This window comes from Gambusia affinis, linkage group LG12 (assembly GCF_019740435.1).
Source record: "Gambusia affinis linkage group LG12, SWU_Gaff_1.0, whole genome shotgun sequence".
Taxonomy (NCBI): Eukaryota; Metazoa; Chordata; class Actinopteri; order Cyprinodontiformes; family Poeciliidae; genus Gambusia; species Gambusia affinis.
The window spans coordinates 15777350-15791754 of NC_057879.1; the positions used below are offsets into that span (position 1 = coordinate 15777350).

The 14405-nt window shown below is 37.7% G+C and overlaps 1 protein-coding gene across 1 annotated transcript; it reads left to right on the forward strand.

Annotated features, from left to right (window-relative positions):
- Positions 1-1152: 1152 nt before the first annotated feature.
- foxc1a (forkhead box C1a) lies at positions 1153-3320 on the forward strand. Its single transcript, XM_044134388.1, has one exon. The coding sequence runs from the start codon at positions 1375-1377 to the stop codon at positions 2791-2793; it is 1419 nt and encodes a 472-aa protein (XP_043990323.1). The 5' UTR covers positions 1153-1374; the 3' UTR covers positions 2794-3320.
- Positions 3321-14405: the final 11085 nt, after the last annotated feature.

The window sequence follows — 14405 nt, forward strand, 5'->3', positions numbered from 1 at the left end:
GAACGCTGCAGGCCACCGCACGGACATTTAATTAAGAAGACCTGAGGAGGATTTCAGTGAAACTGGGACTATTACTGTTGTCTCAGGGTGTTCGGTGCTGATTTCAATGCGCAGCTCTTCCCGACAGTCAGAGGAGCAGCAACTGTCGACCTAAAGCAGAAAGGCCTTACGTGTCGGCATTTTTGAACCTTTTGTGTTTTAGTGAAAAAAAAAAAAAATTACATTTAATTATTTTTCTTTTCTATTTTAGGCTCTTAAACTATAGCATTCACGTTAATACATGTGATGATATAAATCCATATTTTAATATGGATTTTTTTCTATATTGTAAGAATAAATAAAGCAATGTTTAATTAAAAGATTACAAAAAATATCTTCACAGTGTTTGTTTGGTTTCCGACACAAAAAAACAAAACCGTTTTATTTAAAATGTTTCGTACCGTGCTGTGCTGATCTCTGTTACTTCCTCACGTTTCTCACATCTGCAGGGTGTGAGTTTCAACCCAAATTGTCTCTAATTCTGGTCTGAATAAGATCGCATCTAACTGCTCAATAAAAAAGGACATTTATTTCCTCCTTTGATCTCACACTGAGCCACATTTGGAGCTCTTTTGTCAACACCCTAGAGACGTTTCCATGGGTGTAAGACACACCATTTGCTTTGCTAGATAACTTAATTAAACCATCAGCTATAATTTAACAACATATATAAAACTAAATAATAATATTTTAAAATGGGTATGCTATATTTTAGTATTATAAAATAAGTTTGAAATTGAGGGGGGAAAAAATGGATTTTTTTTTTTTTTTTTTTCAAAACAGAAATGAAACAACCTATCCCTGGAATGTCAACGTCTCGCGCTGTGTTTCTTCCTTTCACCTTAACAGCAACAGCTTTAACTGACAGAGGATGCACCGCGCAGGAACATGCGATCATGTTGTGTCTCAGTGTTCGTATTAGTTGCTCTGTTACGTCTGAAGCTTTTTGGCAGGAGCGCGCTGGGAGTTACCGACACCTCCTGAAACCTTCTCCCTGAGAGCTGTGAGTGCGGCCAGGCAAGTGCACGGGCTGGCCTCCCATTGGACAACCCGTACACTCTGGCAAAGGGGGCGGGGCATCCCGGCCAGCAAAAAAAGGAGGAAAGAATTTAACTGCGCAAAAAGTCCTGTGTGGTGACGGATGTCTCAAAGTTCAGAACTTTTTCCGAATAGTTCCAAGGATGGGGACCGCTTGAAGACGTTTCTTTTTTTCATTATAAATATTGTTATTATTTTTTTTTTTTTAAAGTAAAGCAGCAAGGCGCTGTGATTTGAACCATCATCGGAGGGAGAAGTGGAGCTCACCCTTTGCAGACTCCGGATCAAAGCGAAGACATGCAGGCTCGCTACTCCGTCTCCAGCCCCAATTCTCTGGGCGTCGTTCCGTACATCAGCAGCGACCCCAGCTACTACAGGGCCGCTGCCGGTGGGGGCTACACGGGGATGGCAGCGCCTATGAACATGTACTCTCATGCGGCTCATGACCAGTACCCCGCCAGCATGGCCCGGGCTTACGGACCATACACTCCCCAGCCTCAGCCCAAGGACATGGTGAAGCCCCCTTACAGCTACATCGCGCTCATCACCATGGCGATCCAAAACTCGCCCGACAAGAAAGTGACCCTGAATGGGATTTACCAGTTCATCATGGAGAGGTTTCCATTCTACCGAGACAATAAGCAGGGCTGGCAGAACAGCATTAGACATAATCTGTCTCTGAATGAGTGTTTTGTCAAGGTGCCCCGCGATGATAAGAAGCCCGGCAAAGGCAGCTACTGGACCTTGGACCCGGACTCCTACAACATGTTCGAGAATGGGAGCTTCCTGAGGAGGAGGCGGCGGTTCAAGAAGAAGGACGCGCTGAAGGAGAAAGAGGAGCGGCTGCAGAAGGACTTGCCGCCGAGACAGCAGGGCAGGGATCAGGACCAGCCAGTGCAAGGCTCCCAGCCCGTACGGATCCAGGATATTAAGACAGAAAACGGGGCCGTCACGCCGCCGCAGGCCGACTCGCCCTCTTTGAACGCAGTGCCCAAAATCGAGAGTCCAGATAGCAGCAGCAGCATGTCCAGCGGGAGCCCGCACAGCATCCCTTCCAGCAGGTCCATCGCTATGGACAGCTCCGAGCACCACCAGCAGCAGCACCACAGTCAGGCCTCTACGCAGGGCTTCAGTGTGGACAACATCATGACCTCCCTCCGGGGGTCTCCACAAGGGGTCACCGAGCTCCCCTCCAGCCTGACCGCTTCCACTAGAACAACAGGTATAACGCCATCTTTGTCCCTAAACTATTCTCCAAATCAGACATCTGTCTATAGCTCGCCTTGTAACCAGAACTCCATCTCTACTACCTCCAACGCTACCTATCATTGTAACATGAGCCTTTACGCTGGGGACAGGTCGAGCCACTTGGCACCGAGCACCGTGGACGAAACGTTGCCAGATTACTCAGTCACAACCACCTCGTCCTCCTTGACCCACGCTAACCTGAACTCAGGGCAGGAGGGCCCTCATACCCACCAAGGGAGGCTAGCGTCATGGTACCTGAACCAGGCCGGAGACCTGGGCCATCTGGGTGCAACGTACCCGGCGCAGCAGCAGAACTTCCACTCAGTCCGTGAGATGTTCGAATCCCAGAGGATTGGCTTGAATAACTCACCGGTGAATGGGAATAACAGCTGTCAGATGTCATTCCCACCGAGTCAGTCCATCTATCGCACTTCGGGAGCTTTTGTATACGACTGCAGCAAATTCTGACCAAAAACCAAAGAAAAATGAAAAGAAAGAAGGAAAGCTCAGTATTTTCTTAACCACACGGTGTTTGAACTCTGTCATTAAAACCCCTTTTTACCTCTTTTTCCTGCCCCATGACAGTATGGACAAATGTGAGACATAAAAAGACAGAAAAGACTTGATCTTGGTTTTTTCTAAAGAACAGTGTTACATCAAATAACACGTAAGTTTCTTTCTTTCTTTTCTTTTTTTTTCTTTTTTTCCTTTTTTTGCTTTTCTGGCTTTATGTGATATTTTAGAGATGTGTCACTTGTCTTGGACGTGTATTGCATAGATAGTAATTTATTTCTAAAACTGTCGCCAAATATTATGGACCAAACACTCCAAAAGTGTTTCTAAATTGAATTGCCATACCTGTCCAAACGTATGTTCCACTATAAAAGTAAAGAAGAAGAAATGGAACGTGTATATCACCGTGATATTTTAATTAAATGTTGAAAAGTATTCTGAAGGATTTGTTTCTTTGTTAAATAAATTGTCATTTTATGTGAGTTAGAGTTGCGCCTCATTTCTTACAAACAAGAATTTAGGATGGTAACTTACATGCAGTCTCGTCCATGTTGAAATTTTTGTAGTTTTAATTTTTAAATTCACATGTTTATCAAAGTATCCTAAAATATAGGCCTCTTTTTCACAAAGAGTTTCATAATTTAAAACGCATCTTGCTGAGTGTTTCTAAACAAATAGCGCCATAAATAGCGTGTTTACGTTTTTTCTTCGGTTGACATAACTGAATTTAAATTGTTTCAGTCTGTATCATCAGAATGTGTAACAGAATAAATGAAATTAACCTGAACCAGCAGCTATGAAGCATGGAGGTCAGCCGTACACACATCACAACTTTGTTTTGGACTGCGTCGTGTGTTACTGGCTCACACCGCTGCTGATTTAATATCATACCAAACATGCCAAAGATATTCCCGTTGTCACTTTAGATTGGACGTTTCGATTCTCTCGAGTCTGACAGGTTGTTGACTCAAAGGAAGAGAAAATGTGACCAGCACGTTTTTATTAACTCTGAGTCTGTGTGTTTAAGACGGCTATTTTGGAAATCTCAACTGCAGACTTTCACTGATTGTGTGTTGTATCAGTAGAGCTATCATAAAAGGTTTGTAAAATATCTTTTATCAAGTCAATCTAAAATCCTTTTATATATACATCAATAATCCACATTTCTGATTTTTTTTACATGCTGGAACATATATTAGACTATATGCTATGTTGGTTTTGAGTGCTGAAAATATTTCTGAATTATATTTCAAAGACAAGTTGGCAAGTATACTTCAAAAGGCGTGCCGCAGGAGCGTTATAATAATTAACTAACAAATTAAATAAACAAACAAATTATTATTATTGTTATTATTATAATAACAACAATACATAATAATATTAAGAAAATTATTCTTAATAATAATAATAATAATAATAATAATAATAATAATAATAATAATAATAATAATAATAATAATAATAATAAACACTACATTATCTTTGCAATACCACTGCGATAATATGGATTGTAAAAATATCCGGTAATTTTAAGGATAACAAAAAAATATAAGTTTAATTTAAATTAAACTTAGTTTTTTTTTTTTTTTGTTTTTTTTTTTTTTTTACTTTTCAAAATTTAAACACTTGAATAATTAGCACATTTTAATCCCAAAATTTACAATCCGTTAATAGAATTATTTACGCACTGGCTGGTAGCTTCTTCTTGCAAACTTCAAAATACAATTCAAGACACACCTGTCAATCTGTTGCTTTGTATGCTACAAAAATAAGTAAATAAATAAAATGAAATAAAAATAAAAATAAAATGCAGATCATCAAGGCAAAATTAGAATTCGAAGTGTTCAGAGTTAATCTAGCGCACGTTCATATATCTGAGTGTAACCACGTTTAACACACGATCCACGCAATCAACATCTGTGGATTTTAATCTGTCTCTGATCTAATTATTGATGCTATCGCCAAAATCCTTTAATGTGCGCAGCCTCTCCAACTGGAGCTCAATCAGACTCCTAGATTCCCTTTCGAGTGTATGGGCCCAATAAACAAACGTCGTGTTAGTCGAAAGATTGATGGCGCTCTCAGAGAACGGACCAGGTCAGGAAGGAATAAAATTCAATCAGAGAGCTGGAATCGTTTTTCATGAGACGGAAAAGGCAGAGAGGGAGACGGAGGTCAATGAGGAGGATGTCGGCCGCCAGAGCGCCATCATCAACAATACAACAGGACGAAGCTCAAACAAAGAAGGAACAGGACAGGGAGCCTATACGTTCTGATTTTATTCATTTTTTTTCTTAATTGCAATTGGATGATATTTGTTTTTATTATCGAGAAGGCCTACAGACTCAATGTCAAAAAACAGAGCTTTTGGCACTGAACGTATTGAACAATTGGCACCAGGCCTGTAGTTTCTCCTAGTGGGTCCTGCTGCTCTGTCTGAGTCTCTGAGCCACAGCAAAAATAAAGCACAAATTTAATTTCACTTTCATTTCCCTTTTTCAGAGGTGGTAGTAAGAATTAACTTGCCATCAGCCTGTTGTTTGTGCCCCACCTAAAGCAGATATGGTAAAGATAAAAATCCTTTCTCACACAAAACACAACAATCAGATGGGGCTCGTGGGGATTAGACGTCATTAAGCTAGGGCTCGCGTCTTTCTGGGGCACCCAAACATACAGAAAATCTGAAGGCCACAGTGCGAGTCTGTCTCCAGACTTTATACTCTGCGTCTTCCTGAAGCGTTCCGCCACATTCCTGAAAATGCACAACTTCCCTCAGTGCTTCGGGTCAAATGCCAGAGACAAAAGCCGCACTGTCGGGCCTGCCTTTCATATTAGTCCAGAATCGGGATTGTTTAGTTGATTTAAAAAATGGTGCATATTAATTCTTGGTGTTTTGAATGTTATTTTTAAAGACGCATATCATCGACACTCCATCACCCTGAACCATGATTTTATAGTGCCAAGGAAATCACCAAAATTATATTGGTTTGTTTACGTTCGGATTGATGCGGCCAATGCAGCTTGTTAAAGGTCACTAAAAGTTCCTGAAATGTACAGAAGACACGAAAACATGATCATTTCATGGATTTAAAAACTAGTGTCACTTTTACTAAGTGACCTACCTAAGCTAAACCCATTACCTCCGTGATCACATTTTGTCCTGTTTATCCCAAATAATCACAAACAAAGACAGAGTATAATTGATCTGGTTGGGTTAGTTTCTGAGTTTTTTTCCTTCATATCCCAAATTAGACTATTCAAACCACGACGTTTGAAGATAATTATTTGTATATTTTAAGTTTTTTTTTTTTTTTTATCATGTTGTTGACTATTTACCAGCGCAGTTTTTTTTAGTCGCAGTTATACTAGGAGGCAGTTGAGAAATTGTGGTGTTATCTGCCAACCTGGGACTCAATCATTCCCCCTCCCCCCGACGACTTTATCATTTCTCGCAGTGCATTTTGCTCCAAAATGAAATCTGTGTCAGCTTTACTTTTACTATCACAAAATTCCACTAAAAATACTGCTTTACACTAACTTCGTTTCACTAAGTTCTCCGCGGGGAGACTATGGGAATATAAATGGACTTAAGGCCAGTCGGGGAGTCCCTGCAGACTTTGTATGCACCTGTATGGCTGAGTGACCGCAGCTCAGGATGGAAAATGCCTTGCTTCAGCTCTCGGTTGCTCCAAGCACCCATCTGTTTCTAATTAGGAGCTCACAGACGCAAATTCTGTCTGCTCTGCTGTACAGCCAGCCGAGGGAAAGGCTGGAGGTACAACACTTGTCTCTCAGAGGGAAATATAATCACCACATGCAGCCTCATATGTTGCAAGTTTTATTATATATACTTTTTTAAGGCAAAAGATCAGTTATCTTTCTTTTAAGTGAATAGACCGATCGTTGTTTTTTGGTGTAGAGGAAATGTTGGGGCCTAAATAAGGCTATGGCCAGTTATGCTGAGATTGTATTCATATTAAATAAAACTAACTCCTTCTGGTGGGATAATGGAGTAGTGTGGATTCAGACCAGGAGGAAACTGCCGACCTGCGAATAACCCGGCAGACTGAGAAAGGAACAGAGTTGCCTTCAAGACCGCCACACAAAACCTGCTTTTCTGCAGCTCGGCCCCGCGGTTTCAAACTATGGGAATTTCACGCCAGGAGCGAGTAAATGAATGTTTCAATTATAGAACAGCAGGAAATACGGTAACACATTTTCAACCGTATAGTTTAATTTTAAATATGAAGCGTCTGCAGTGTATTCAGAGTAGCATATATAATGGGCTGTTTATTTTATTATTATTATTTTTTTTACAACAGTCACATAAATAAATCTGTAAAATTCTGATAATTTAATGCAATAGTTTGGTCACGTGTCTTAAAAGGACTGTATGACAGTCCGACAGGTTTAGACTGTACAATCATGCAGTGCTAGATGAGGTTGCACAGTGTGGCCAGTTATATCTAGAAAATGAAAAACGTGGAGAGCATTTAACAAATGTTTCGTATTGGAAGTCAGGAGTTGGTGAAAATGTTTCAGGTCCACTTGGAAGATGATTTTCAAAAAACATTATACGATGCTTTAGAAAACCTAATATTAGTGAATTTGATCATTTCCGAAGGAAAGCAAGTTGTTCAAAATGTATTGCCTTTGGTAATTTGATTGTCATATTTTCCGTATCAGTCCATATGTGTTTGGAGCACGTTAATAACAAAGTCAAACTGCAAAATACATTTTTTTGTATTTAAAACATCATAATAGTTATTCACATATAGAGAAATAAAAGGCAAAGCTTGCGTCTGAACATAATTGTATTCATATGATACCTAAGTACGTCTCTATAGCATCGCTTCTGATTAAAGGACAGTATGTATTTTCTAATAAATTAAATCAATTCAATAAAAATGCAAGCAATTAAAAATAGCCATTTTTTGTGGTTTGAAAAATAATAAAAAACAATATACGACAGCTTCAGTATTTTACATGTGAGCAATTAGGTTATGACATGAAGTCGAAGGGAGGAGCAAATTCACTTTCAGAGAGGGTCAAAAAGAACAGACTTGAACTCTGTATCACTTCAAAGCAGTTCGGCTCCTGCTATCTGAGCCACAGTAGCAGTTGTCTGTGTCTTTTGAGGGTCCCATCTCATTTTATAGTGCAAGGCGAGCACTGAGCCGTGTAAACGTCAGCAGCAGACCACTTTTACTACAAGGCCGCGATAGAACCTTCCCTGCATGTGATTCGTCCACTGCACTGAAAAAGATCCTAACTGTTAAATTTTTTTTTATCAATAATACAGGTTAAACAATTTGCGTGGATTTTATTTGTTGATAGATTCGGATCAATATTTCGGATGATAAATTATGTAAGTTGAATAACTTAAAGTGCAGTTAAAGTCACAAGTTTAATTTTAACAAATTTTTTCTCACTGGATGGTACATTTCCGCCATTATGAGCACTTTGCTAAACGAACTCACTTCTACTTTTAAGTAAACAAAAAATAGTATAGGTTTCTAGCTATAGAATCCTATTTTATATGAAATCCTATTCTAAAAATATGAAATTTACAGCCATACTAACAACTGGGGTTAGTATGGCTTTCTAGATATTTGTATTATTATTTTAAGAATTAAAACTGCTACTAAGCCAGATACAAATTTTAAATTAATATTGAAACATTTTTTCTTCACAACCTTATCTAAGGGGGTGCAATTATTAGCTATGAATTGCACAGTCTCATTGCAAGCTGAACCTTGCTAGGAGAATAGCAAAATTCATCTTGCTACTGTAGCATTGGTGCTGCTGCAAAACTAGCAAAACTTGGAATATATCTAAATTCTTTCTGCCACCCTCTCACCCCAGAAAAAAAAAATCTCCTAAAGAGAAAACCTTGAATAAAATTAATTCACAATACTATGTATGCAATTTTTGGCCATACTGTTCTTTGTTGGACATTCAACACAATGTATGAGAACAGCTAATACATCTCGGGTTAATGTATTATCACTATGCTTAAGTAGGATTTATTTACACACTAGAGATTAAACAACTCATACACTAATATTAATAACATTTTTATGACTACATTTTTTAATAATACGATCCACAATTAGTTTATCCTTTATCTTCTTTTTATAAATAAATAAATAAATAAATAAATAAATAAATAAATAAATAAATAAATAAATAAATAAATAAATAAATAAATAAATAAATAAATAAATAAAATAATGGTTTGTAAGAGTTGTTCAAGAAATATCTCCAGTGCAATTTCCCTCAAACATGGTCAAAAGAATAAAATGAAAATTTTGAATAAAACGTATAACATTGAAAAATTGGTAATAGAACTCCAAACTGCTTTTTCCTAAGGATTTTCTAAGTATAGTACTATAGGTACAGCCTGTATAGACAAGAAAGATGTTTTGATATAACATCTACCTCTGGTTCATTCAGTATTTGTCAGCACATCTTGCCAAATTCATTTAAAGTAAGTCAAAAAATGAAAAGACAAAAAAAGGGAGAAGAATCAGGGATGGGGGATTGATACTAACAATAATCCCTAGAGTGTCACATAATCCAGAGACAGAGGCATTGATGAATTTTCCCCAAAAATGAGGAAAAAAATGGAGTGGAGGAGGAAACCAATTGGAAAACAACCTTGAAATTTAATTTAAATAAGGCATGTGTGCACACGTACTTGTGTGTATAAACCAGCCAAACAGTCCCAGGAGCATGAACTGTGTTACCTGAAATTTACAAATAAAGCTTATTTAAAGATATTACTCTGGTTGGATTATTTTGCAGTAGCTTCAAAGCTGAAAATAAAGATAACAGCAAAATCAGCACTCTGTTCTCTGGTATTAAGTGATTTATTCATGGAAAATAGATACTTGAGCAGATCAGCCTAGAGATTTATATATCAGATAACACTTTAACTGTTGATTTTCTACAGCGGTCACCAGGTCATAAAGTTATCAGATTCAGAGCTACTAGACCTAATTACACAATAATAATAACATATTCAGTGGGAAAACAGTTTTTTCCTCTATCTTGGCCTCAGTGTGTCCTGTTTTTATAGTACTGCTGACAGAGTGGATATGAGCTGTTCCGTCAAATAAGGTTCAAAGGAATATCTCATTTCATTACAGTACTCCTGGATTTTCATCAGATGTATTTTACTCTGTTAGTCTCTAAAAACTAATTTTACAAGCATGCTAACTAACCATGCTTGTGCAAATGCATTTTCTTTTTTTCCCCCAATTTATCGTTCACATTCGATACAACTTGAACACTTGCAACACCACTGAAACAAAAAGCATCATCTTCACCTCCTCCAACAAATTTCAGCAAGTCACATTACAAGGTGAACTATTTTGCAGGAAGAAAATTTTAAGTTGAAACATTGGTGAGTATAGAAAAAAAAAAAAAAAAAAACCCAAAACATTTATTTTTCTTTAAAAAAATCCAAGCACTTCAAATGTTTCACATTTTCACTGCAATGGGCATCACCAGGATCGATAAGCTAGTGCTTCTTCCACAGATTTTAGGTCTTAAAAAAATTCCAAAGAAAAAAAATTAAACAACACATTGTTAAATTGCAAGTTTGTCTGTTTGGAATAAATATATGAGGAAAACTCCAAATAATTATGAACAATTGAAATTATTATAAAGCCAGTTTGGTTTTAAAAAATGCACTAAAAACCCGGACAACATCTGAAAAATATGGAAGATACATCCCCAAACTTAAGAGCTTGCCAAAACGATTGTTTCTTCAACTATTAATGTGTATATGGTTTTACAAACATTACGTTGGGATGGAAAAAGAAAAAAAAACAACACAAAACAAAACAAAAAAAGACTTGAGGCCCATTATTTCAATAATATGTACACTGGCAAAGAAGACAAAGTTTTTAAAAAATACATTTTCTCATTAAAAAGTAACATTGTACATCACCCTGATAACATGAGCTTGACAACTTAAAAAGGGGTTGATAGTATTCTGTGGGAGTGCTTGTCTTTATCAGGTATAGGAAACCTGGTCAGATTTGATTATAGAATGGATGGAAATAAATGTAGACAAAACCTGTTTTAAATTAAGTTTTAAAAGAAAATGTAGAATTGTTCTGTGCTTATCTTTACATGCCACAACATGGTTTTATGTCTTGCAAAGTTATTGTTTCAAACATGGCAGCATCAATCTGAGCATATTTCCTGAGACCTAAAACAGTGGAGGTACTCAGTATAGGGCTGAGAAATTAATGTCTATATAACATTCCATATATGGAGAGCTCAGCAGAGGTCAACACAGAGGAGTTGTCTGAACTTTTGACTGCAGACAAACTCCACACTGATTTCTGAGAGTAGAAGCTCTTCATCTCGGTGACTCTTTTCAGCAGTCATTTTGCTTTAAGTCAACTCTTCCATGCACAGGAATGACAGATCATAAACAGCTCAAAAATGGAAAATCATCCTTGTGGAAACCACAAAAGCAGTTGTTGTCAAAAATCAACTAAGTCTCAAAGAGCTACATATATTTGCTGTGGTTCTTTGTGAGTTTCTGAGGAGGTGTCCAGGTGTGAGGTTGTTTCCGTGATTCGTGAAACAGCCAGATGGCATTTGTGTGTGATGGCAAGCAGCAGCGATTTACTGCAGTGGTTCCTTTCACAGATCAGCACTCATATCTCTGTTCCATCTCCAGGCTCTCTGCTCATATAAACATCCCCAGTCCATGGGCCTCTGATGTTTCTGCCTTTGTGTTTACAGTGAGAAGTCAAGCAAATATGTGAACTTTGGGACAAAGAGAACAGGGATGAACAATAGAAGGAGAAGCTTTCTGCTTGAATGAGTTCCAGAGAAACATTATACTTTTTATGATGCAGCATTTATAATTTTCTTGAAAGAAAAAAAAAAGAATAAACTTTTTTACCAAACAAAAATTGCTGACTGATGTGCATTACTTCTGAAAATCTATGGTTCTTGTATTAAATATTACCTTTCCAGCAAAAATTTTCAAATATTCATGGAAGTTGAAACTTTATAAAAACAAAATTATCACAGGGTCTGTACACCAGCAACAGTAGGAAACATGTTCAATTACACTGATTCAGCATAGCCATCGGCTGAGCCTCTCTTCAGCACTCAGAGCCTGCAGCAACCCAAATGAGAAATTTAGGAATAAAAAAAGGGCACACAAATACACACCCTAACATACACACTGTTACAGACGGCTACATTTTCTTTGCAGTGGAGCAAATGAGTTGTAACATTTACTTCTGAAGATGGAGGTTTGTCTGAAAATAATCTGGTAAAAAAAAAAAAAAAAAAAAAAAAAAAAGAAATCATGCACGTTTCCAATCAAATCCAAATCCCGTGCAATGTGCTGTGACTTCAAACATCAAAGCGTGCTTAGAGCAATTGTCTACCCCTTTGCTCCTTCTAAACTGCCTTTTTTTTTAGATTTCGAAAGAAGAAAAATCCCCTGTACATCAAAGCAGTAGACAGAGAAAGTCATTTAGCCTTATCTTAATTGAGCAGCAATTTTAATAATGATCTTACACATTGGGACCGAGGAGGAGCTGCTGGAGGAGAGGCCAGTCTACTCGTGCTCCACTGCTCCACTCTGGCTGTCTAATCTCAGTTCCAGACATGTCATTGGCTGGTGATTTATGATGACCTAATGTTTTGTTTACTTCATGTTCATAACAGGCGAGCGGATTGCATGGGGCATGCAGTATATGGAAACATGAAAGCGCTCGGGCAGCTTTGCAGGACTGCAATCCCCAGCAGTTCACAGAAATAAACAGCTCTGTGCTGCAGCCACCTGGCAAAGCACATCCTTTAAACTGAGGGCCAGGGCTTCCAGCCGCTCAGAAGTTTATAAAACTCCCAAGCTGTGTTCTCTAATTGGTTGGCATGATGCTGTTGGGAAGTTGCTCTCTTAAATTGACCTCTAAGAAACACATCGAGCCACTCCGTTCATGCATTTTGTGAACAATTGACTTGCCTCTGCCATGTGTCAGAACAAATGTATGGGGTCTGATCAATGCTTGACAGTGAGGTCAAGAATCCAGTAAGCCAGTTCACTTGAACTGAGCTTCTGTTTGTGGTGTTCTGGCATTTGGCAAAAGAAGTTGAAAGGGATCCAAGCAGCACACGCTTCTTTCAGGAAGCGTTGTTCTTGCCAGGGAGAATGCACACAATGGAAACATTATGTAAGTGACTCATGTGATATGATAATGTGAATAGGTCACCATAATTCATTTATGTACAAGATGTATGCTGCCATTACAGAATTTTCTTATGTCCTTGAAGCTCTGTTTCTTCCACAAGCCTCATCTTGAATATCTGACCTGGAAAGGCAACTATGGTTCCTTTTTACTGAAAGAAAAAAACAAAACAAAAAACAGCAAAAAATAAAAATAAATAAAACATAAAATAAACGTATGTGTGTGTTGGGAGTATTTCATGATAACTTATCTAAGACCAGAGAGAAAGGCACCGTATCTGTATCTCAGGAGTACGAACAGGTTTCACCTTTCTAATGCGGGTTGTTGAACAACTAATGGCTTCTTGTGTTTTTCTTTCAGCACTGATATCGGTGATATGACACTGTGCTATACAACTTATTTGTATAGCACATTTAAAAACAACTGAGGTTAACCAAAGTGTTTCACAAGCAAAGCAGACAATGCATTACTCTGCATTGCAAATAAAACATAAAATGCTCCCTTAACAATATAGAAAATGAAATCCCAAAATGCAGCATAGGTATTTGCGTCAAAACATTGAAGTCAAAAAAGGAAGCAAGAAAAAGTGGAACCAAAAAGCAAAATGGATCAACACAAACTAGGACAATAGAGAAAAGAAAGGCAAAGAATACATGTGTTTAGTTTTATAAGTAACAATCAGAAAGATGTGGTGTGTTAGGCTTTCTTTACTTTGATTTCCCCGAATCCAGTGCAATCAATGTCATTCAGAAGTCACTTTATTTGCAGATGTAGTCTACTTGTAAGCAATTTAATTTAAGAATGAATACAGCACACCACCCCCATGGGGAAACATGGCATCGTTATGTGGGCTTTTGCATTCTTTTATTCAACAGGGAAAAGGAAACTGGTCTGAGTTAATTGAAAGATGGATGTAACCAAATACAAGGTAACCTCTGAAGAAAATCTATTTAGTGTTTATAAAAGATTTAATACTGAAGCAGAGTTTCACCTTCCACCCTAAAAACACAACACTGCTTTATTTTTATGATATTTCCTTTCAAGGTCATTGTCTTTACTAAAATCCAATTGAGAATCTGAGGTAAGACTTAAAAAAGGATGCTGTCAAGGATGGTATCCTTCAAATGTGACTTACCTTGAGGTATTTTTGCTAAAATAATATCGTATTTTCAAATTGTAGATGTGCAAAGCTACTTTGTGTTGACCTATGACGGAAAATACTAATAAAATACAATGAAGTTTGTTCCTGTGATCAACAACATGTAAAGCCTTTTGATGGCACTGTAGATGGTAAAGATGAAATAAAAATGGCACTGTCCTAAAACAATAGCAAAACCC

Coding starts and splice junctions, on each gene's coding strand:
- foxc1a (XM_044134388.1), top strand. CDS start 1,375: ATGCAGGCTCGCTACTCCGTCTCCAGCCCCAATTCTCTGGGCGTCGTT.